The sequence below is a fragment of the Camelina sativa genome, chromosome 20 (genome assembly GCF_000633955.1).
Source record: "Camelina sativa cultivar DH55 chromosome 20, Cs, whole genome shotgun sequence".
In the NCBI taxonomy this organism is placed as follows: domain Eukaryota; kingdom Viridiplantae; phylum Streptophyta; class Magnoliopsida; order Brassicales; family Brassicaceae; genus Camelina; species Camelina sativa.
Window position 1 is genome coordinate 12,068,224 of NC_025704.1, and position 21,485 is coordinate 12,089,708.

Consider the following 21,485-nt stretch of genomic DNA (forward strand, 5'->3'; position numbering starts at 1 on the left):
ATAATGTATCATACTATCATCTATATTTGTAATTTGTCTATTTAAAATCCTTCGGCTTGTCGATCTATGTATATACTCCATATTTCTTTCTAAATTACATCCATATTTGAAAAATTAACAAACAAATTACATATACCGTTGCTTGATAATTTATCATCCATAATTGTAATTTGCTTTTCTTTCTTTTATGTAAATTTTATTTTGTTTCAACAACAGAATGTACAAAGGCCACACTGATACTGAGTTATGGTTAAGAAAATGGATATAAATATGTGTTCTAAAACTATAAACGCCACACACAAAAAAACAAACAAACAAACATATACAGAAATAGCAAAAGAAACATTAAACAATACTTATATAGTTATATATATATATATATATATATATATATATATATATATATAAGACCACTTTTACAACTGACCTGCGCTGTTAATCACATAGTGCAGGTAAAAAATAAATGACACAAATTTGATGGATATAAATGATATGCAACCACTGACCACTGACACTGTTAGTTACTGTTGAGCAAACCTTCACGGCACATTAAAAGTTTTAAAAAGGACAGTAGCAAAAATATGTCTCCCCACTAGGCTCCCCACTAGGCTTTCCATTCTTGGTATCATTTTAAACTCTAGCAAGTGAAGATGGTTAAAGTATAGTCAATGCTAATACCGCATAAATAAAGTTGCTAGGATTGGTATAGTAAGTGTGGTTCAACGAATGTGGTTTCAATGGTTAATTAAAATTCTAATGAATCTATATTAACATTTTTGAAGTACATTTTGGTTTATATTCTTTAAGTTTTACTTATTTAATTTTTTTTTACAATATTAACCCCTAAAACAATTCTATAAATAACACTGCAGAGAAACTCAAATACTAAATTTTCTTAAATTGACCAACATTTGTTACATTTATTACCATAAAATCTTAACGACATCTATACATTCCGATTTTTCCATAACAAAAGTTTACAATATCTATAATTTTATTAATATTAATAAATTTCCTAAACCGAAAATCCAAGTATAAAATATCACATTAAATACGTTGAAAATCCCATATAATTTGGTTTATTTTTTATTTTTTTGAGGAATTACCAAAAAAATTAAAATTCTATTAATTATCATAAACTATATATATTGACATGGAAAAATTATAAACTATAAAAATATGTTAATTTGGTAAAACAATTAACATAATTAAACTTGATAAAAAAACTATTTTGATTATTTTTTACTCAAAAACTTATTTTGATTTTAGTGAGACGGGTTGGCATTAATCCCATATAGGGAGTTAAGTGAAATTGTTTTTTTTTAAACACTTTTGGATGTGTACCAGGAGATAAATGTATTATTAGACTATACATATACCACACGGGTTAAAATCTTGAAAACACTACAAAAATCATATACTTTGAATACTTATATCAAATACCTGTAAAATTTTATATTTTTAAAATTAATAAAACAATAATAAATAACAAATAAATATAATATAAATTTTAAAATTTAAAATTTAAAATATTGTCCCGTGGAGTACCGCAGGTTAAATCCTAGTAGTATAATAAGTATGTGGATTTTATTCAAAAAAAAAAGTTTATGGATTAATAGACCCGCAAGAAATTGTTTAAACATGACATAAATGTTTTTTTTTTTTGTGGTCACTAAATGATTGATCGACACTCTCTTTGTTTGCATGAATAAAATGTTCGAGAGAGTATATGATCCAGTCCAGGTTATCTAAGATACGATACAATTCAGAAAAGCTTGCATATATAATATTTGATAGATGTTTTCCTTTATTTCTATTTGGTTTCGAGGTTTTGGTCTAATTAAACTCCTACTTGAGAAGAGAGTTAGAATCTAAACTCTTGAATGATATATGGAGGAATAAGATCTGTATAAGACTATGTATTAAGAAAAAACAAAACTAAAATCCTTACTGACATTTGGAAGGAACTTTAATGATTCATCTATATTGAAGAAACTTAAATGTGACACTTAAACGTACAAAATTAATGGTGTTTTGTGTAACAAGATATACTAGTGTCTCGCCGTGAGTCAGTTGTACTAGACATGTGGTGTTCGTATATAAATTATTTAAATCTAACAAAATGTTAGGCTGAATAAAAATTTGCAGGTGCAATATATGAAGAGGTGGATGAATTTAAGAGCCGCTAATATAGAAGATGTGCAATAGTACGTTATCTATGTGTGTAAAGGGCCAACCACCAAATATCAACGCAATTTGGTTCCTTTAATAACTATTTCTTTTATATAAACGTTACATACGTTCCCCATATTCTCATTCAAGATATCTAAAGCCATCAAATCCATAAGCTATTTGTTGTAATTTAAGGTTCATCGAAATGGCGAATCAAGCAACTTTTGCAGCATCCTTCCTTTTTACTTTAGCTGTCTTCTCCAACTTGGAGCTCTCGGCTTCTTCACTTGTCAGCGGCAAGGTCTCTTGCCTTGACTGTCACCGGAATTTCGACTTCTCAGGTCTACTCTTTTAACTAGTTGAATCACTTGGATTTTAGTGTGTGTCATCCAAGTTTCTAACTTATGCAAATCACTTACACCATTCATCAGTCATCACATTCTTACGTAACTTTTAGTCAAAAGGGGTGACGAGAGTTGATATCTACACTATAAGTTTCTTGATACCTAGACCATTTGTATTGTATTTGATTATTTTCAGGTATTAAGGTTCTAATAAAGTGCAACGGAGAGAAGAAACAGATAACCGCGATGGCGGCTTCAGACGGATCTTTTCGGTCAGTGCTTCCCGCGGCCGAAAAGAAGGGCTCCATCAATTGTCTTGCAAAGCTCTTGGGAGGTCCTGAGCAACTCTATGCTCACAAACACAGCATGGTCTCTGAACTGGTCATGTCTAAACACGATTCCAAAGTTTTAACAACCTCAAACCCACTTGCCTTCTCTCTTTCTTGCCCCAAACCAACCGAAGATAATCTTGGAAATATGATCGGAGATTCGAAGACTGTTAACTTTCCGGGGGCAGGAGGTTTCGGATTTCCACCTGCCAGCTTCTTTCCCTTCTTACCAATCATTGGTATCCCATGATTCAATCAAGTGTTACATTTTAAGTACTCTAAAGACATATTTAAACCTATGTTTTGTTGTTTACGTGAATCTCATTTACGAATTAAAGCCAGCAAAGACAAAAAGTTAGCAAATTAAATGATTTTGTCTAGTGAAGATATAAAGTATGTTTTATGTGTTAAGAAAATGTTGCTTCTTGTAGTTTTAATCAGTTGCTTTTGTAACGAGTTTGTAATAAGAAGGTTGGGTTAATCCAACGATATACTAATACGTTTTGTTGTGATATTCTATGCTTATACGTAGTGGTAATTGTGCAACTAAAATAAAGAGAAGAATAACTAAAAAAAATAGTTTGAACTGATTAATGAAAAGAGAAGAATAACACAACAGAAATTGATTAATCGTGTTTTAACACAAAAGCAAGAATTCGAAATACCAAAATAGAATTGGATTTAATTTAGTTGCACTTGCACCTTTAGTATGGAGTCGAGTATGGTTTTTATAGAATCACAATTGCGTTGAACTGAGAAACGTTGGAATGACTAAAAGACAGACTCGAACATTGGTAAACAAAGATTGCTCAAAACTTAAAGAGTACTTTAAATGGAGTCCACTAATAATAATAAGCAACAATAAAAACAAAATTGTCTTTAAACAAAATCTTGATCCTATAAAGTCAGGATTCTGAAATTTAAACCCAAGATGAAGAAGGTTCATGACAGAAAAAGAAAATCAAATTTCCTCAAAGTGTGATGATGATGATACCTTAGAGAAACTTTGTAATAAGAAAAAAAACTTAGAAAACCCTGTTTGGTGGACTCATTGTACTCTTCAAGTACAAGCACCTCACCTGCAGACAGCATTCAAAGAACAATTCGTTTAGAAACAGAGAAGTGAATCAAAAAAGAAGTAATTGGAGAGGGTGTTGTTACTAACGTTTTGCCAGTTTTTCTTCAAGAGAGAAACAAGGAAGTTGACACTCATCTGAACATTCTGAAAGATCTGCTTCTCTTCCATGGAAAGATTCCCGACAGCAACTCCCATACAAAGAACCTTCTTGAGCTGGAACTTCACTGTTGCCTTTGTCTCATTCACCTTGGCTTCCAAGGACTCTTGGTGGCTAACAAGAGTAGGGAACTTTCCTGTTTTGTTGTTCAAAAGAGTCAACATTTAATGGGATAATCATGACGATTTATGAAGATCAAAACATATATAACGAATATGATGCGAGAAATGGAAGGTTGGTTAGAGACATGCCTGCCTTGTTGAGACCAGGACCAAGAAGACGAGGAATCTGCTTAATGACAGATTCAGAAGCAAGGAAAGCATGGTACTTCTTAGCAAGCTTCTTAACAAGTTTCTTGTTCTTGTTCAACTTCTTAAGAGCTTCAACATCCATAGAATCCAACCCAATCTTCTCAGCCTACATAAAAACCCCAACCCTAAATTATACTACCAACCATAACATTTCCAAAGAAGACAATGTATTAAATGAAAAAGACAGCAACTTTTTGTTTACCTCTTCGACGTGCTGAGCATCTCCGAGCATACAAATCTTCATCTTTGGCCTAGGAATGTGAGGCAACTTGACAGATCCGCTAAACCTCTTGTCCTTTTGAGGGTCATAGTTCTTAAGACCAATCTGGAGCTCAATAGTCTCAGTGAACTTTCGTGGCTTTGTCTCCTTACAGTGAGTGATAATAGCAGATATCGCCTCTCTCACCGCTTCACTCTGAAGCTTACTACACCACCATTCACAAAAACAAAAAAAAAAAAAAATCAAATCTTTAACCTTCTATAAACCCAAAATGACAAGATAAGTTACATAGAGATCAACACCCTAACACTTCTAAAGATTCAATTTTTATTCACCTAAGCCTATCTATATGATTAGATAAATATGTTTACAATCTAAATCAACAAACCCAATTAATCATTTGATAACATATGAATGATTACAACTAGAAGAAACACATAACGTTGATTTGAGCATACGAACCTCATTTTGACACTTCCTCAAACAAATCTGCTTCCTGAAAATCAGAAAACAAAAAGAATAGTTAATAGTGTTGTCGAGAAAACGTACAAAGAAGTCTCAGAACAATTAAAGAAGATGATGAACCAACCTGTGTGGGGAAGATCGGAAACAGAGAAAGAAAGAACGGCGAGTGAAGCAATCCTCTGTAACTTATATGAGACCAGAGAGGAGATAAACATTAGCCCTAATTATTTTTGCTCATTCAAGCCCAGTTTCTTCGCATTAAAAGCCCATTAACGAGGCCCATTTAGGGAGATTATTGCATTCTCTCGATTTCGAACGACAGCAAATAAAATACCCTAGCCTTCGATAAGATTTTTCAACACTCCACCAAACTCAACTCAGTTTTTTTACATAAACAATTTGTGAACCGCAGCTGCCCTTAAATGTAATTTGGATGGTTGATGCGTGGTTCAAATGCAGATCATAAAAGTGTAATGTTTTCGAATGGTTGTGGTGAATGGGGCAAACAAAACAGTTTGCGGATTAGATCACTTTTTGTTTATCATGCATACTAATGATGTCAACAACAACCACAAAATTACCGCATATCAACTACAGATAGTTTTTACCACTGAAGGATATCTCCCAAAAAATAACAGCATAGCAACACACTGGACCGCACCACATTTTGCAAGTAGATTTCAGAAGCCAATGGCTCACTTCACATGACAATTTTGTGGGTGTTTTCAGTGATATGTATATTCCAAAGCAACAATGTATGGGACACTTTGAAGATGAAAATTACATATATTATATATAATTTTAAATCATAGTTCAAACAATACTCGGCCTAAAAAGGCAGACAATCATAAACTATTCACTACTAATCTTTATATACAAAAAATTAGAAACATAAATCATTAGAAATGAATACTTTTGGGTGTATGGGGTCAGACTATGGGGTCAGACCAATCTCTTCTGTCATATGTGTTTCTTTTTCTCCTTTCCCTCATCCAAACATAAATGAGAGATCATCCATAGGAACCTCATCAAGCCCTGCTGTATCAATATCCTGAAGACCCTCAAACCAGCTTCCAATATCTGCCTGGTCGTCTATCTCTTCCAGATCATTGAACGCTAATTTTGAGAAATCGATGGGAGCTTCTTCATCAACTGCACCGTCTCCAGAGGTACCTCCTCGGTTCGAGGTGCCTCTGTTTGCTGGACCTGTTGGGTGACTTGATGTTGTTGTCGATCTTGATTGGTTTTCATTGTTGTTGTTGTTGTTCTTTTCTTTGGGTTTCGGTTTGTTCTTGTTCCTGAAACCATCTTCTCTCTTACCTTGAGCCCCTCCTCCACTAAGAACCGCGCTGTCTATGCTCGTTGTGACTTTGGATGAAGCGCATCCGATTACATCATCTATCAATGCTTCCCTCCTCTTTGTACTAGACACTGCACCTACAAAATCCAAATTCCTCATCAGATTTTCCAACAAAAAGGTTTAAAGTGTAACCACTAACTAACTATTTCATCAAGCGACTTGACGTTTAGTATCTAATAAAATTTCATTTGAATGTGCCATAGCAGAAGAAACTATTGAAAAATCAATTACGGAACCAACATCTAAAGTTCAGATTTTGTGTACCTGAACCCTTGGCCTCAGCCTGATGATTAGAAGGTTCATTGAGCGTGTTACTGGCTGTTCCAGAGCCACCATTTTCTGCTGATTTTGCATCGTTGCTGGGAGAACTAAACAAGATGTCTTGAAGTGCAGGATCAGCAAAACAGCTAAGCCCAGTTTCTTCGAACTTACGACACCTAGCAACTGTCCGCCTGATGAATGACAGTGCTACTTGTCTTGAGACCTTGTTGACTTTCGCTGCTTTATTTCCACGGCATGCCTGTTTCCAGAGTAACATCAATAATTAAGAACCCCATATATATATCTCATCCCACAATCATTTCATCCAAATGAATGTTGGTTCTTACCATTCTTTTCTTGTGCGCTGTTTCCACCAGATGGTCCATAGCAAGATGCTCAATTTTCCTGCACGTAATCCTTAAATCTTAATAAAGATAACTTTTTAACTTGAAAGATAATGAATCTGAAAAAGCCAAAGCCAACCTTTTCTCAACATCTTTCCCCTTCTGGATGGTAATATTTAGCTTCTCCAGCTTTTTCTTCTTGTTTCGGATCTAGTATTGGTAAAAAAAAAATGGAATATGAGAAAGGTTACTATGCGTCAAGGACGAAATTTTTATGAGGATCAGACAAAAAACCTCTTCCTAGTAACAAATGAGATATTTGCTTTGCGTTTACCTGCTGATAAATGCCTTCCTTTAACTCCATAACATCAGTGCTCATAGTTTCTTCAGCCAGATCAGGCTGTGATAAAAGAAAAATGGAATTAAGTAAACAAGAAGAGTAACACGTTTTTATCTTTAGCTCAAGTTCTTGACAGTTTAAATGACTGGAGACAAAACTTACCATTGCCTCAGGAAACACACCAATGCTCTGTAGTTCCAGAAGAAGTCGCTCATCCAAAGACATAAGTTGATACTGGGTGTCAGATACTGGGAAGCTGGGAATGTTCACTTCCCTAGCTTGCAATTGGCCCAGATTATTTGAATATGTCTCATTGCCAAGTGCAGCGTCTGAATGTGAAAGATCATCGTCCCCAATCCACTGTTCATTGCTATGGACCGATATAGACATGCTACCATTTCTGAAAGGATTAGACACAACACTCCTCTCACTGGAAAATCTGTCAAACAAACAACTCTTAGGGGTCTGAAAATCCCCACTTGACTCTACTTCAAATTCCATTCTGTCTCTCTCTCTGAACTCGGTGTCAATATAGGTACATGAACCACAGTGAGAATCATCACTAGCGTAATGAAGAGACAGGTTCTTCCCTCCATTGAATTGTACAACTTCTTCTCCATCATCTTCCTCAATTAAGGCAGAAAGTACCCTCTTATACAACGGAGTGCTCTCGTTCAATTTTCTCATGTCCAATCTCTCAAATGAAAGACCAGATACACACGATGAGGTTGGACCTGAATAGTTAACAATTCCCTCACCAGGGCGATGCAGTGCTTTGGGCACTTTAAAACCCTGAAAAAAAATCTCTTTCATTCATGCCACATTCAGATTATAAAATGAGACTATTAAACAAGACATTGCTGCAGAAGTTTGCAACTTACCAAGATGTTATAACCTTCTAAGATTGCCTCTGACAGTGATTCATCGAGTTCAACAGCAAAATTCAGCTGGTTTTTTGGATAATTAAAAGTTAATAAAGAGTTGGCATCCTAGAGAGAAGTCAAATATGATGTACTATATCTCGATTATTACCTGATCCTTCATGTTTTGCATGTCGTCTGCATTGACGGCAGCAAAGATGTGGTCCATCTTCTTCCAAAACTTACCAGAACAAGCAAGATCTACAAAAAGATATTTCTAGTTAGAAGGACATTTGTGGCAATAAAACTTGAAAGACATGACACAGGGACGGATGAATACTTGCTGCCTTCCGTGCCGAATTGGCTGCTGCAAAAATATCTTCACGATCATCATCAGATTCACCTGAAAAGCCAAAAAACCAATTGAATTCATGCTTAGGAACTGACACCATCAGAAGCACGAGGTGCTCTTCAGATAATTATACAGCTAGCATGAAGAGGTTACATCCAACTACCACCACTATCCTGATAGAAATTAAATACATCAAATCAAAATAACTGAGCAAGAACTAAAAGTTACCAAACCTCATATATTCAAGGTAAGTCGCGTTCAGGATATAAGTAGAACCAGAACATAGTTTGGTAATACTATCCAATAACCGTGATAAAGATTGGAACTCGAAATGCAAAAATATAAATAACTACCTGTAATATCTGAAGGAGTATTGGCATTTGAGGCAAGCCGAGTAGAAGGCTTACGGTCTTTAACCTTTTTCGCAGGTGGACGCCCATATTTGCTGTCCAGAGAGAGAAAGAAGGTTAGAACAATTGGTCTTGCGAATTTAAGATTTATATACAATATAATATTTTGAAAGTAGAAGGGGTAAGAAAATAACTGAATTAGGTATAAATTACCTTCTATTCTTATCTGAAGCAATCTTGATGTTGTGAAGAGGCTTCTCTACTGGTAAATTCTCCGACTTAACCATGATAGGATGAAAGCCAGGAGTTGTCAACGAGGAAACACTTTCGCTCTTTCCTTGCTTCCATGCACCACCTCCTTTGTGACTGCTTTGAATCTTATTCTTCCTTGTCGGAAGTAATAGCGACCCTGATTTAGGAGTTGTGAACAAGTCACCACTCGCAAAAGCACGCTCTCTGGTTTTGTTGTCTCCAGCTCCTGAGTCCTCACTTTCAGATAGCCCATATGGCGATGAAGCATTCCTCAAATCCCTTTTCATTTTTAAAGGGCTACTATCAACAACTGAGAGTGACGGGGTGGTTCCAGGGGATGCTCTAGGACTAAAATCAGATGTTGCAAAACCTTGAGCTGAGATCTTGCTTTCAGCATGCTTTATTACAGGTGAAATAACATTTGTTCTCCTTGTTCGAGAATTCTTATGCGGTCTCTGGCCAACCCATTGAGCCATTGCATGTGTAGATGAACCTGCTGGAAATGGAAGCGTTAGCTTATTCCCATAAACATTACAAATACTGTATTTAGACAACAACACTAACCTTGTAATACACCGGATGGGGAATCAGCTTTGGATGAAGAATCAACACCAATAACGGCTGCTGTTCTTGGAGCCCTAGAAACCTTTGCTTTCAATATTGCAGTAGAGCTGTTTGTGGGGCTATCATCCAATAAGTTTCTTCTGGATATGCACAACAATGCATTTATAAGTCACGTGAGCAATATGCTATTATATAGAAGCAAAATCTAGAACATAAAGCGTGAGGTATCTACTCACTTATTGTTTCCTTTGGCTAGCCTCTGCTCAGCAAGTACTGAACGATCCCTTGCAATGGAAACAGTTTCCAACTCATTCCTGGATAATGCAACCATACCTGGACTGTCTGGCTCAAATGAAGTATCAAGTCTGTTAATCCCACTCACCCCGGGTGAAGATTTCGATCTGCAACAAATTGGCCACATTATGTTTTCGTTAAGAAGTAACATTATGCGAGAGGGATCAATCCAGAAAACTACATAAATACAAATGCATGTTGCATGAAATTTCCACAGCATCAAGCATAATAAAATCATTATGCTAAAGTAAGATCTACCGAAGCAAATTCAAGATGAAATCCAGTTTAAATGAGAAACTTGAAATCTCAGACAGTAACTTAAATAGCTCAGTTAGAAAAAAGAGTATGATCCCCACTAGAACATCATGTCATGCAACAACAACCAGTAAACAAACGAAACATTCTTTTCTTTTAGGTCCACTTATGGCCCTTGGACTATAAAATAAGTAAATAACACCCTCACACAATGTTCAGTGTTATATGTCCAGATTCCTTTACGTTGTACTTTAGCTAACCAACAGGGATAACTGACAGGTTTACTAATCATTAATGCACACCTGAAATTTTGAGTGTCACAGGAACGCAACTTAGAGTCAGTTGTTGGCTTTGGCTGCATGACACGTTGATCAGGATTCATAATTCTGTTTCCTAGAGTAGCAACAGACCGTTTCCTTTTCATTCTTGTCTCCCACCCTTCACCACCAACAGGTAATCTGCGTATCTTCTCTTCTATTCGCACTGGTTCTCCAGAAACACTTGGAGGTGAATCAGATCCTTTTTCAATAACCTGCTGCCTTGCAAGGGCAGACATTCTACTATCTCCCTGAAAGCAATAACAGACAGACACCATTAAACAAACAGTGACGTGAGAGAAATGCTTGTGGAACACACTAATCGATTATATAGCAACTAATAACTAATAAGCAGCCTATAGATCTAAATTAAGTTTTAGATACAAACCCGCAAATCAGCGACGGTGGTACGAGGACGCTTGTTTAATCCAAGCATCTTTTTCCTTTCCTCGGATCTTTGAGCCACCATACTGTCTTGTGTTCTTGGAACCTGGTTCCTGACCTTATCAAAGTTTGCTGCCTCCATTCTCTCACCGGGTGGTATATCATTCCGCCGTCGTTTCTTTGAACTTAATGTCTCTGCGTATTTGTCCAACTTGAATATGGATTCACTTAGTTTCTTCGCTAGATCCCTACAAGAAAAACCAAGGTTTAAGGGAAGCAATAAGTCCTAAGCCAAATTCTAATATTAGTCAATGTTCACAACAAATAAATGTTTACAAGGCAAGAAAATACATACCCAGCTTCTCTGGAAGTATCAAGCACACTTTCTTTAAAATGCTTGAGCTCTTCAGTTGCTACAGGTGGAGAAGGTCTGGGATGAGACATCCCAAAAGAAGTATCCTCTGATGAAGCCCTACTAGGAACACCAAGAACCCTTCTAAGCTCTCCTGAACGAGTATAGCTTTGATTACCTAATCTAATCGGTTCCAATGCCAAGACTTGAGACAAATTTGGGGTATCAGATGACAATCCTATGGTACCCCTGCTCAAATTGTTACCAGAACCTAGCATTATTGTGCCCTCTTGGTCTACTTCCTTGCTTCACACACACACTAACCAGCAACTCAAAACCTGCAACCAGAAAAATAGAGTTATTCTTCAATCCAATTCTGAAGAAACCCAATTCTGAAGAATCGGTGAAAAATTCGTACCTTTGTATCTAAGCCCAAGGCATAATCAATACGAGCAGCCCCGAAAACCCTAAAATTCTACAACACCGCCGTCGAATTCGATTTCCCCGACGAGAAATTGCAAAACCCTAGAATCGCGGAGAAGAACCCAAAATTAAAGAAAAAAAGACACGGGGGAACTTGAGAGCTATATCGAAGCTCCGAGAATCCCGAAGCGTAATTTTCAGACAAAAAAAGACCAAAGCTATGTAAGAGTTTCAACGAAGTCAAGCTTTGCTTTGTTGTTGTTGTTGTGGGGGAAGATCAGAGGAGAGGGAAAAAGAAAAGAGAGAGAAAGAAAAAAAAATCCCTTTTGGTCAGCTCTCTTTGCTTATTGGCCATTTAATAACATTTATGTATAAAGATCGATGACGTCATCACCACTCTCTCTCTCTCGTCTCAGTTTCACACGGCTTTGACCAGAGTGGTGTCATTTTATGATGTTTCTAATTTCTACTGTGTTGTTGTCTTAACTCTTTTTATTAAAAAGGAATATCAAAGTTTTTTATATGGTTTGTGATATTTATATGGAGCTAGATTTGTGATTTCTTTTGTATATAGGAGATTCACTTCTGTTTGTTTAGACATGGAGTTCGGATTGATAATATCGTTTAAACGAAACGATTCGAAACATTTAATGGTTATTGAAAAATGGTTAAAGAGAAGTTCGTTACAAATGGTGGGAAAAAAATGGATGAGTTCGAAAATAACGGTCAAATAATAGCTACGATTAGCAACAAATAGTTAAATAATACAAATAACAACTTAAAATTTAAAATTAAATATTCTAAAACTCATTTAAGAAGATAAAATAAATAATCAAATATTTTATAAAATTATATATTAAATAATTATAAATTTTCAACCAAACGGTTGTAAATACACGTATTTTTGAACGGTTATAACCGTTTCAATTGAAGATATAACGGTCTTATTCCAACTACTCATTCATTTGCGTTCTTCTTAACCGTTCATCCGACTGGTAACCAAATTAATGGTTGATTTTTCATCACCCCTTAATTATGCTACCAATACAAAAAAATGATTTATTTTTAAGTTTACATCTGTTAATTATTTATACGAAAAGTCCGACAACTATATTCTTGGTAATTTTAGGGTGAAAGAAATCAAAACGTTTTCTCATTAGAAGAATTCACTCAAATTTCAGTTTGGTAAATGTAGATGGTAGACTTTGATTAAAGCAGATGAAGTGTTAAACACGAACTAACTATATTGTGTATAGTATACACTGAACCACGCTGATTATAAAGAACCTATAAAATAATTCCGTCGAGTTTGTATTAATATATTACCAGGAAAAATATAAAAACGCTTAGCTCAAGGTTATTAGCAATAGTGATATCTGTTGAGACATAAGAATATGACCTTAAATTAATGACTTTCAATAGTTTTGTCATTTCAGTTAAAAACTTATATAATATGATAAATGATAAATCTCTCAAATAAGCCAAGTTTTTAATAGCATCTATTGCAATTAGTGTAGGACGTTAAGATATCTTTGTGTAGAGCTATAGATGATCATCAGTCAACAAGAAGCGCCTTTATAATGTCCACGCATTTCTCCTCCTCGGCTGTTAGAAGATGTCCATAACCTAAGACCTCGTGGTACTTAATCCATGGAAGCTTTTGTGAAATATATCGATTGATTTCGTATGGAATGATTCTGTCTTCCATCGCTTGCCACACGTGGACGGATCCTTCGCCTTCGGGAAACGGGTTTTCCAATTCAGTCGGGTCGAATTCCCATGTCGCAAATCCAGCCATCATGTCCCGGTGAAGACACTCGTGGTCTCCTTGTTGTCGGACCTTTTTCTGGGGTTTGAACCGATCATTAAACAAAATGTAGGGTCAAACTGTGAAAAAATCTAAAGACACATTACGCTGGACAGGGAACCTATGGATCTTAGAACTTACTTCTCATTTCCAATTTGGCCATAATCTTCTATAAATTTTTATTTTAACCCCTATATTTTAAGACACAACCAGCCCATCAATCTGTATTAATTTTTCCAATACGGCTATGAACTTTTTATCTGTTTTAATTTGGTCCACAAACTATTTTCAAATGTACAGTTTGACCCTGAATGTATCCCAAACTTCAATTTGACCCATGTTAATTAAAAACTAAGCCGGTCACACTTTCTAATTAGCTCTATGCCTCTATCATTGTCATAAAATGGAATTAAGAAAGAAAAGGAAAAAAAGGTTTTAGCTTATTACCATGGCAGGATTTGGATGCTCCATTTTCTTCTTTATGACGACCAAATCTTTGTCACTGCATAACGCATTATTCCCCGTGATCATACTCGAAGACGGAAACAGTTTTTGGGTCAACCACCAATATAACAACCACGGAACATAATGAGCCACTCTAAATGTCCACTGGTCTTTCGTTGGCATTAGCTCCAACGCTTTACTCAGTTTGTCTTGAGGCACTTTAGTCCACCAATAGTTCACAAATGGAACCACTAAGACTGCTCCAGCTAGTCTATTGAACCCCACAAAATTAAAAAAAAAAAGGAACATTAAATAATGAGGCAGAAGAAAAAAAGTGTAAAAAACAGAACACAACTTCGGAATCTTTATTACCTGTGGGGAATGTATTTGAGGCAACTGTAAATCGAGTAAGCACCAAGTGATATACCAAGAACGTAGAACTTTGGTCCGAGGTTGAGTTTATCAGCGAGTTCTTGAATGTCGTATGCTTCACTCTTAACTGTGCGTGATGGGTGTGGATCACTTTCTCCATATCCTGCTCTATCGTAGAACAAAAAGTATATCCCAAGTTCCTCAATCATATCCTGAAATAAAAATGTACGAAGAAACTAATTTTCATTGCAATTTTTAAGGTTGTGGTTGCTTCAAAACTCGATTTTTTACGTCTACATGTGAACTGTGAAGTGATTTTCTATTAAGACAAAAAGTATTTCAAAACTCTCATACGGTGTTTAGTTATTTCTTTGTTTGCATTTAATTAGCGTTTACCAATTAAAAAAAAAAAAAAGGTCGTCTAATGTAACCAAAGATAATAAATTCTCATTTGGAAAAAAGTGACCAAAAACAAAAAATAAAGAGGAAAACAAAACATATCCTCACATGTGAACGCAAAAAAAAAAAAAACAAACTATGAATATATATCAAAAATGGTGAAAATGGGCATGTGACAAGTACGAGAGTTAAGTAGAAAATGAGAGATTAAGTAAGCACCTTAGGGATGGGAAATTCAATGTCTTTGGAGCTGTTGAAGCCATGAGCGACAATAATCTTGTAGTTAGCACTGGCTCTATCAACTCCAGATTCTCTATAGGCAAGATATCGTCCATCACCGAGCTTGACTCTGGGAGAAGTAACCTGAGGACCGTGTGGAACGCCGCAGATTCGCGGTGGTGGAGGCTTTAATGATCGGTAAATGTAGCCTATAAGGCAGACGAGGATCGCAGCCATCACCGAAAGCATCATTATTTTTATGTAGCTAACCTGAAAATAATTTCAAGATTGGTGATATATTTAAAAAGAAATCCAAATTTAGATCTGATCTGATAAGAAAGAGATCAAGAGAGATGAGACCTTTGGAGGAAAAGAAAGAGTGAATAATTAAGATTTGAGGTGGAGAGATGCTTTGTAGGATGGTTAACCTAGTAATGATCTCATATTTATACTAGAGAAACCCATCTTAGGGAATATTTTACTAAGTAATCTTGAATAAATGTATATTGAAAATCCAATAAATTATCAGTGTATCATGGAAATAGTAAAAGAGAGAGAGATGAGTGAGAGAGAATGAGAAAGAGACACACAATAACCGTCAGAGTGGAATCCACTTGTTGACGTAGCAAGATAGTAGGGATGGGAAGGATGGTTGTGTGTAGTACGCATTATTGTGACGTTGACATGCGTAATTGCTGTCTGTCTTATGATCCCAAATCTTTTTGAATTTTGACTATGACTCTTATGGCCGTGGACGTATTATTGTTGCATCGTCATCATGTGTTTAAATTCATACAATGCATCTTGTTAACACTACAAACAAACTACTAATGATAATTTGTTCTTTTCTCGTGAATGTGTATGGATTTCTTACATAAATATATTGTTATGGTGAAGATGTTTAACATTAATTAGATTATACAGTTGTAAGAACTCGTACCAAAAAAATAAAATAAATATATAACATTTGTTGTAGCTATACATAAGGAAACTAACAAAAGAATTTGTAATATATATATATATATATCTTTATATATACTAAGACAACTATTTTAAAAGTTTCCAACTACAAATTTGACCCTTTCTGAAACAAATCTCATATCTTAATAAAAAAAAATAGAAGAGAAGCAAAATCTTATAATATGTTCTTTTTATTTTAAGAAAGAAAAATGAAAAAACTGGAAATCGAATAATATTAAAGTTAGAATGAATGTGGATGTTATGTGTGTTAGTGTGTATATCTATCAGAATATGGATGTTTTCTCTGCGTGCAGCTGTATATAATCCATATTGTTACTTTTCTTTTTGGTTCTTTGGATTACTTTTCTTTTTGGTTATTACTTTCTATTTTTCTTGTAATTTTCATATTGCAAGCACAACTCAGAAGGAGAATTGTTTAGCTGTCGCAATTGGAGGTGTAGTTAAACCTTTTTCTTTTTTTTTGTTCATAGAGATGAAATGAGACTGTTGTAAATAACCTTTTTTTTTTTTTCGTAAATAACATTTACTTTTGCCAACTCATTGACCAACTGAAATTTGGAGTTATACTAATTATAGGATATGGCGTCTTACATAAGAGAAACTAAAATTTATAATAATGTCATTTTGATTAGGTTTGAACAATCAAGAAGGAATCCAAAATGTATTAAACTTTCTAATTTTGTGCAAAATGCTGTCATCCATAAGCTCTAGTCTCCTTTAGGTTCAAGACTAGCACATCAACACATTTTTGTGAAGAAATGAAATTTCATCCGGTTTCAACCAAGAATCGAACCCGGAGAGTAAGATACTCCTCCTCCGGGTCCGGGGACCTTGGTAAAAGCAAGAAGCATTCGATTGGCTTCCCCATCTTTGGCTCTGTTTGGTTCAAGACAGATTTCTTCGGGTTTGTTTCGAGTTAATTGACCGGTACGGTTGATTGGAATTGAAACAATGATACACGATCGGTTAATTAGTTCGGGTTTTAGGTCTTTTTGGTTTTGGTAAATAAATTATTGGATAAGGTACTCAAACTAAATTGAATCTCAACCAAAATTAACCGAATTGAACTACAGAAGATGACGCTAATTTATAATTACGATCACCATAGATGCAATGACACGACACAGATAAAAAAGATCGAAGATGGCAACATGCAGAGACTATAAAGAGATAAAAACAAAGAAATAACTTGAGACCAAAACCACCTGTCCACACAAATAGACACAGTTCGAACACGTGGTGAATCCCTACATGTTTGAGAACACTTGTTAGTCTTTCGAAGAAGACAGAGTAGCACTCTCATTGCACCGTTCGTACAAAGGACCTTTTATCTTTCTATATTATCTTTTTAGCAATCTGAATAACAAAATAGTCAAATACAAAACCCCCACAAAAAGAGGGATTCTCTGAAAACACTCGAAAACAAAACTTAAAAGATCTTTGGTTTACTTTTAAAGTCAAGACAGTTCAAAGAGTTAGCTCAATGAAGGTACACGAGACAAGATCTCACGCTCACATGTCTGGGGACGAACAGAAGGTATGTTTCTACTACATCATTTGTGTTAAATGAATGTAATTTTATTTTTTTTTGGTTTCTTTTGTATAACTTCTTCAGAAGGGAAATTTACGGAAGCATAAAGCAGAAGGGAAGGTTCCAGAAGGTGAACAGTCTCAAAAGAAAGCAAAGTCGGAGAATGATAATGGCCGTTCTGTCAACGGCGCCGGAGATGTCGCTTCAGAGTACGATGAGTTTTGCAAAGCGGTTGAGGAGAATCTGTCCGTTGATCAGATTAAAGAAGTTCTTGAAATCAACGGCCAGGACTGTTCTGCTCCTGAAGAAACCTTGCTAGCTCAATGGTCAGTCTCGTAGATCGTTTGCACAACATCTTTATTTGTAGAGATTTTCATATTTACATGCTAGCTTTGTTTTCGTTGAGCAGCCAAGATTTGCTGTTCTATGGGGCGTTAGCTAAATGTCCTTTATGCGGAGGAAGTTTGATTTGTGACAAGGAAAAGAGATTCATCTGTGGAGGTGAGATCAGTGAGTGGTGCAGTTGCGTGTTCAGTACGAAAAATCCTCCTAGAAAAGAGGACCCGGTTAAAACCCCTGATTCCGTCATGAACTCTGCTATATCTGACGTAAGTGTTCCAAAATGAATCGATCATGTTTTGTGTCTGTTTCTTGATTTCGTTCAATTGATTTGTGTCATTTTGTTTTATTTTTGATGTAGTTGATCAAGAAACACCAGGACCCTAAAAGTCGACCTAAAAGAGAGTTAGGCTCTGCTGATAAACCCTTCGCTGGAATGATGATCTCGCTCATGGGACGTCTCACGAGAACACATGTAACGGACCCTGACTTTTTTTGTTGGGATCTTTGATGTGATTCCTTGATTTAGACGCTAAAGAGTGGTTTCCCCCTCTGTTATTGCAGCAATATTGGAAGAAAAAGATTGAGAGAAACGGTGGGAAAGTCTCCAATACTGTTCAAGGCGTAACATGTTTGGTGGTTTCTCCTGCTGAAAGAGAACGAGGTGGTACTTCAAAGATGGTGGAGGCAATGTAAGGGTTTAGTGGTTTGTACCAAACTTTGTTTTGTTTCCATCTATTTTTCAAAATGATTAACTCAGGTGTTGTTTCTTGTGCCTTAAGGGAACAAGATTTGCCGGTTGTGAGTGAAGCATGGCTGATCGATAGTGTGGAGAAGCATGAAGCACAGCCACTCGAAGCTTATGATGTGGTCAGTGATCTTTCAGTGGAAGGGAAAGGAATCCCATGGGATAAACAAGATCCTAGTGAGGAGGCAATTGAATCCTTATCGGCCGAGGTATATAGATTAGCCCATTTAGGTAATGCTTAGCTTCAAATGGGATGAATTCTAAGAATCTGATTTGTGTTTGTTCTTTTCAGCTCAAAATGTATGGGAAAAGAGGAGTCTACATGGACACGAAACTTGAGGAGAGAGGAGGGAAAATTTTCGAGAAAGATGGACTCTTGTATAACTGCGCCTTCTCGATATGCGACTTGGGAAAAGGGCGTAATGAGTATTGCATTATGCAGATGATCACAGTGCCTGAGAGTAACCTGAATATGTACTTCAAGAGAGGAAAAGTAGGAGATGACCCTAATGCGGAAGAGAGGCTCGAGGAGTGGGAAGATGAGGAAGCTGCTATCAAAGAGTTTGCAAGGCTCTTTGAAGAGATAACAGGGAATGAATTCGAGCCATGGGAACGTGAGAAGAAGATTCAGAAGAAGCCTCATAAGTTTTTTCCTATTGATATGGTCTAACCATTGTACCTTGCGCCTCAAGCATCTGTTTTGTTGCTTTTTGTATTGGGTGATTGATGATGTTCTGTATGTTCTTCAGGATGATGGGATTGAAGTGAGAAGTGGGGCGCTTGGACTAAGGCAGCTTGGTGTTGCTTCTGCTCATTGCAAGCTGGACTCCTTTGTTGCGAACTTCATTAAAGTTCTGTGTGGTCAAGAGATTTACAAGTACTAATTCTTGATACACGTTCCTTCCTTTTTTTTTAGTCAAGAACTCTTCTCTGCTTGTGAATGTTCTGATCTTTGTTTTTCTTTCTAGATATGCGTTGATGGAGCTCGGATTGGATCCGCCTGACCTGCCTATGGGAATGCTAACTGATATTCATTTGAAACGATGTAAGCTCTATAATCTTCATGTATCACTTCTTGCTGTTGTGAAGTTTTGGGTTGACCAGTGAGTTGCATGTGATTCTGTTTTGTTTCAGGTGAAGAGGTATTACTGGAGTTTGTGGAGAGAGTTAAGACAACAAAAGAGACGGGTCAGAAAGCTGAAGCAATGTGGGCAGACTTCAGCTCACGGTGGTTCTCTTTGATGCATACTACAAGGCCGATGCGATTGCACGATGTCCATGAGCTCGCAGACCATGTAAGTAAATTAGAGATTCTCTCTTTGTTGTGATGTGTTGTATATGTCGATACAGTGAAGTTTCATAGTGTTGGATCTATGCCACAGGCCGCGTCTGCTTTTGAGACGGTGAGGGACATAAACACAGCATCTCGTTTGATAGGGGACATGCGAGGAGACACACTCGATGACCCGTTGTCTGACCGCTACAACAAACTCGGTTGCAAGATTTCTGTGGTGGACAAAGAGTCCGAAGATTACAAGATGATTGTAAAGTACCTAGAGACTACTTATGAGCCTGTGAAAGTCTCTGATGTTGTAAGCTTCCTCTCTTGGCGTGCATTTCACGAAACATTTCAGATAATTTTACTGTAATGATGTGTTATGTTCTGGTGTTATTTCAGGAGTATGGTGCGTCAGTGCAGAACGTTTTTGCAGTCGAGTCAGATGCTATTCCTTCATTAGATGACATCAAGAAGTTACCGAACAAGGTCCTTTTATGGTGTGGTAAGGATTTCAAAATCCATGATTACTATTCTTTCCCTTTTCGAACTCGGTCAGATTAGTTATTGGTGTTTCCTTGCTTACAGGGTCTAGGAGCTCAAATTTATTGAGACATATCTACAAAGGGTTCTTACCTGCTGTCTGCTCTCTTCCAGTTCCCGGTTATATGGTAATTGTAAAAGCTTCTCGTCTGTCTTTTGCACCATCTGTTTAGATCATAATAGTCTCATGTGCTGCTTTTTTTCTACAGTTTGGGAGAGCGATAGTGTGTTCAGATGCAGCTGCAGAAGCTGCAAGGTATGGTTTCACGGCTGTGGATAGACCAGAGGGATTCCTTGTATTGGCCGTAGCATCACTTGGTGAAGAAGTTACAGAATTTACAAATCCACCAGAGGACACGAAGACATTGGAAGAAAAGAAAGTAGGAGTGAAAGGGTTAGGGAGGAAGAAGACTGAAGAATCAGAGCATTTCATGTGGCGAGATGACATAAAGGTTCCTTGCGGACGGTTAGTTCCATCGGAACACAAGGACAGCCCTCTCGAGTACAACGAGTATGCTGTGTATGATCCGAAACAGGTACACATGGCGAAAACTGAATCTTTTCATACTTCTTTTGTTCAATATACATGGCGGTTTTGTGTTTATTATTAGTATGTTGGTTTTGGTTGACAGACGAGTATAAGGTTCTTGGTGGAAGTGAAGTACGAAGAGAAGGAAACCGAGATAATCGATGTTGAACCAGAGTAGAATGTAGTACAGGAGTCGGTTTGATTTTTGGGGTGGGCGGCGGCGAGAAGCCATGAGAGGATATGGTTTTTTGGTGTTTCATGTTTTTCTATCTAGGTTGCTATATATGGTGAATGTAAAAGTGGCTTCTTCTTTTGGGTTGTAAGGAAACTATCTTTAACTAAATGACTCTTGCTGTGTAAAGCTTTTAGCTGTGTACAATATTAGACTTACACGGTAATTAGTCCTCTACTGTTAATGGTCTAAACCTAACTGTTTCATGTTTGTTAAGAAGTTTTTACAATAGAATCAGTAGTTTTCAGAGACGAAAGCAGTGTGAAAAAATCATACTTTTG

At 36.5% G+C, this 21,485-nt stretch overlaps 5 protein-coding genes across 8 annotated transcripts; 2 read left to right on the forward strand and 3 right to left on the reverse strand.

Moving 5' to 3' along the window:
• LOC104770577 lies at window positions 2,282–3,359 on the forward strand. Its single transcript, XM_010495025.2, has 2 exons — window positions 2,282–2,513; window positions 2,713–3,359. The coding sequence occupies exons 1-2, from the start codon at window positions 2,378–2,380 to the stop codon at window positions 3,093–3,095; spliced, it is 519 nt and encodes a 172-aa protein (XP_010493327.1). The 5' UTR covers window positions 2,282–2,377; the 3' UTR covers window positions 3,096–3,359.
• Window positions 3,659–5,295, reverse strand: LOC104770578 (60S ribosomal protein L10a-3). The gene is made up of 6 exons (XM_010495026.2): window positions 5,201–5,295; window positions 5,074–5,107; window positions 4,594–4,816; window positions 4,332–4,497; window positions 4,011–4,216; window positions 3,659–3,924 (listed from the first exon to the last, which is right to left on the reverse strand). The coding sequence occupies exons 2-6, from the start codon at window positions 5,076–5,078 to the stop codon at window positions 3,871–3,873; spliced, it is 654 nt and encodes a 217-aa protein (XP_010493328.1). The 5' UTR covers window positions 5,079–5,107; window positions 5,201–5,295; the 3' UTR covers window positions 3,659–3,870.
• LOC104770579 lies at window positions 5,849–12,104 on the reverse strand. Of its 4 annotated transcripts, none has more exons than XM_010495029.1 (17): window positions 11,780–12,104; window positions 11,365–11,699; window positions 11,014–11,257; window positions 10,611–10,876; window positions 9,996–10,160; window positions 9,760–9,896; window positions 9,157–9,691; window positions 8,947–9,038; window positions 8,582–8,644; window positions 8,414–8,502; window positions 8,263–8,328; window positions 7,544–8,173; window positions 7,376–7,441; window positions 7,181–7,251; window positions 7,045–7,102; window positions 6,701–6,956; window positions 5,849–6,513 (listed from the first exon to the last, which is right to left on the reverse strand). In XM_010495029.1, exons 2-17 carry the CDS (start codon window positions 11,637–11,639, stop codon window positions 6,065–6,067), a joined length of 3,462 nt encoding a protein of 1,153 aa, XP_010493331.1. In that variant the 5' UTR covers window positions 11,640–11,699; window positions 11,780–12,104; the 3' UTR covers window positions 5,849–6,064. The 4 variants fall into 4 exon arrangements, with proteins under 4 accessions (XP_010493331.1, XP_010493330.1, XP_010493332.1 ...); XM_010495028.1 differs by having other exon boundaries at window positions 9,157–9,688; window positions 9,760–9,899; XM_010495030.1 differs by having other exon boundaries at window positions 5,849–6,507; window positions 9,760–9,899.
• Window positions 13,120–15,610, reverse strand: LOC104770580. Its single transcript, XM_010495031.2, has 5 exons — window positions 15,386–15,610; window positions 15,026–15,295; window positions 14,408–14,619; window positions 14,039–14,306; window positions 13,120–13,630 (listed from the first exon to the last, which is right to left on the reverse strand). Exons 2-5 carry the CDS (start codon window positions 15,275–15,277, stop codon window positions 13,340–13,342), a joined length of 1,023 nt encoding a protein of 340 aa, XP_010493333.1. The 5' UTR covers window positions 15,278–15,295; window positions 15,386–15,610; the 3' UTR covers window positions 13,120–13,339.
• Window positions 17,362–21,438, forward strand: LOC104770581 (poly [ADP-ribose] polymerase 3). The gene is made up of 15 exons (XM_010495032.2): window positions 17,362–17,543; window positions 17,622–17,863; window positions 17,947–18,145; window positions 18,238–18,351; window positions 18,441–18,568; window positions 18,659–18,833; window positions 18,917–19,288; window positions 19,374–19,501; window positions 19,593–19,669; window positions 19,759–19,919; window positions 20,007–20,216; window positions 20,303–20,405; window positions 20,489–20,571; window positions 20,653–20,979; window positions 21,076–21,438. Exons 1-15 carry the CDS (start codon window positions 17,490–17,492, stop codon window positions 21,148–21,150), a joined length of 2,448 nt encoding a protein of 815 aa, XP_010493334.1. The 5' UTR covers window positions 17,362–17,489; the 3' UTR covers window positions 21,151–21,438.

Bases quoted from the DNA above. Each gene is read 5' to 3' on its own strand.
- LOC104770577 (XM_010495025.2), top strand. From the start codon at position 2,378: ATGGCGAATCAAGCAACTTTTGCAGCATCCTTCCTTTTTACTTTAGCT. The intron at 2,514-2,712 runs GTCTACTCTTTT...GATTATTTTCAG, and splicing joins CCGGAATTTCGACTTCTCAG to GTATTAAGGTTCTAATAAAG.
- LOC104770578 (XM_010495026.2), bottom strand. The intron at 4,498-4,593 runs GTAAACAAAAAG...GTTTTTATGTAG, and splicing joins ATGCTCAGCACGTCGAAGAG to GCTGAGAAGATTGGGTTGGA. The intron at 3,925-4,010 runs GTTAGTAACAAC...TGCTGTCTGCAG, and splicing joins TGAAGAAAAACTGGCAAAAC to GTGAGGTGCTTGTACTTGAA.
- LOC104770579 (XM_010495027.1), bottom strand. From the start codon at position 11,639: ATGCTAGGTTCTGGTAACAATTTGAGCAGGGGTACCATAGGATTGTCA. The intron at 9,900-9,995 runs GTGAGTAGATAC...GTGCATATCCAG, and splicing joins CTAGCCAAAGGAAACAATAA to AAGAAACTTATTGGATGATA. The intron at 7,442-7,543 runs GTAAGTTTTGTC...CTTTTATCACAG, and splicing joins GTGTGTTTCCTGAGGCAATG to CCTGATCTGGCTGAAGAAAC.
- LOC104770580 (XM_010495031.2), bottom strand. From the start codon at position 15,277: ATGATGCTTTCGGTGATGGCTGCGATCCTCGTCTGCCTTATAGGCTAC. The intron at 14,307-14,407 runs GTAATAAAGATT...GGGGTTCAATAG, and splicing joins CTCAAATACATTCCCCACAG to ACTAGCTGGAGCAGTCTTAG. The intron at 13,631-14,038 runs GTAATAAGCTAA...TTCAAACCCCAG, and splicing joins AGCATCCAAATCCTGCCATG to AAAAAGGTCCGACAACAAGG.
- LOC104770581 (XM_010495032.2), top strand. From the start codon at position 17,490: ATGAAGGTACACGAGACAAGATCTCACGCTCACATGTCTGGGGACGAA. The intron at 18,569-18,658 runs GTAAGGGTTTAG...TTGTGCCTTAAG, and splicing joins TCAAAGATGGTGGAGGCAAT to GGAACAAGATTTGCCGGTTG. The intron at 19,920-20,006 runs GTAAGTAAATTA...TCTATGCCACAG, and splicing joins TCCATGAGCTCGCAGACCAT to GCCGCGTCTGCTTTTGAGAC.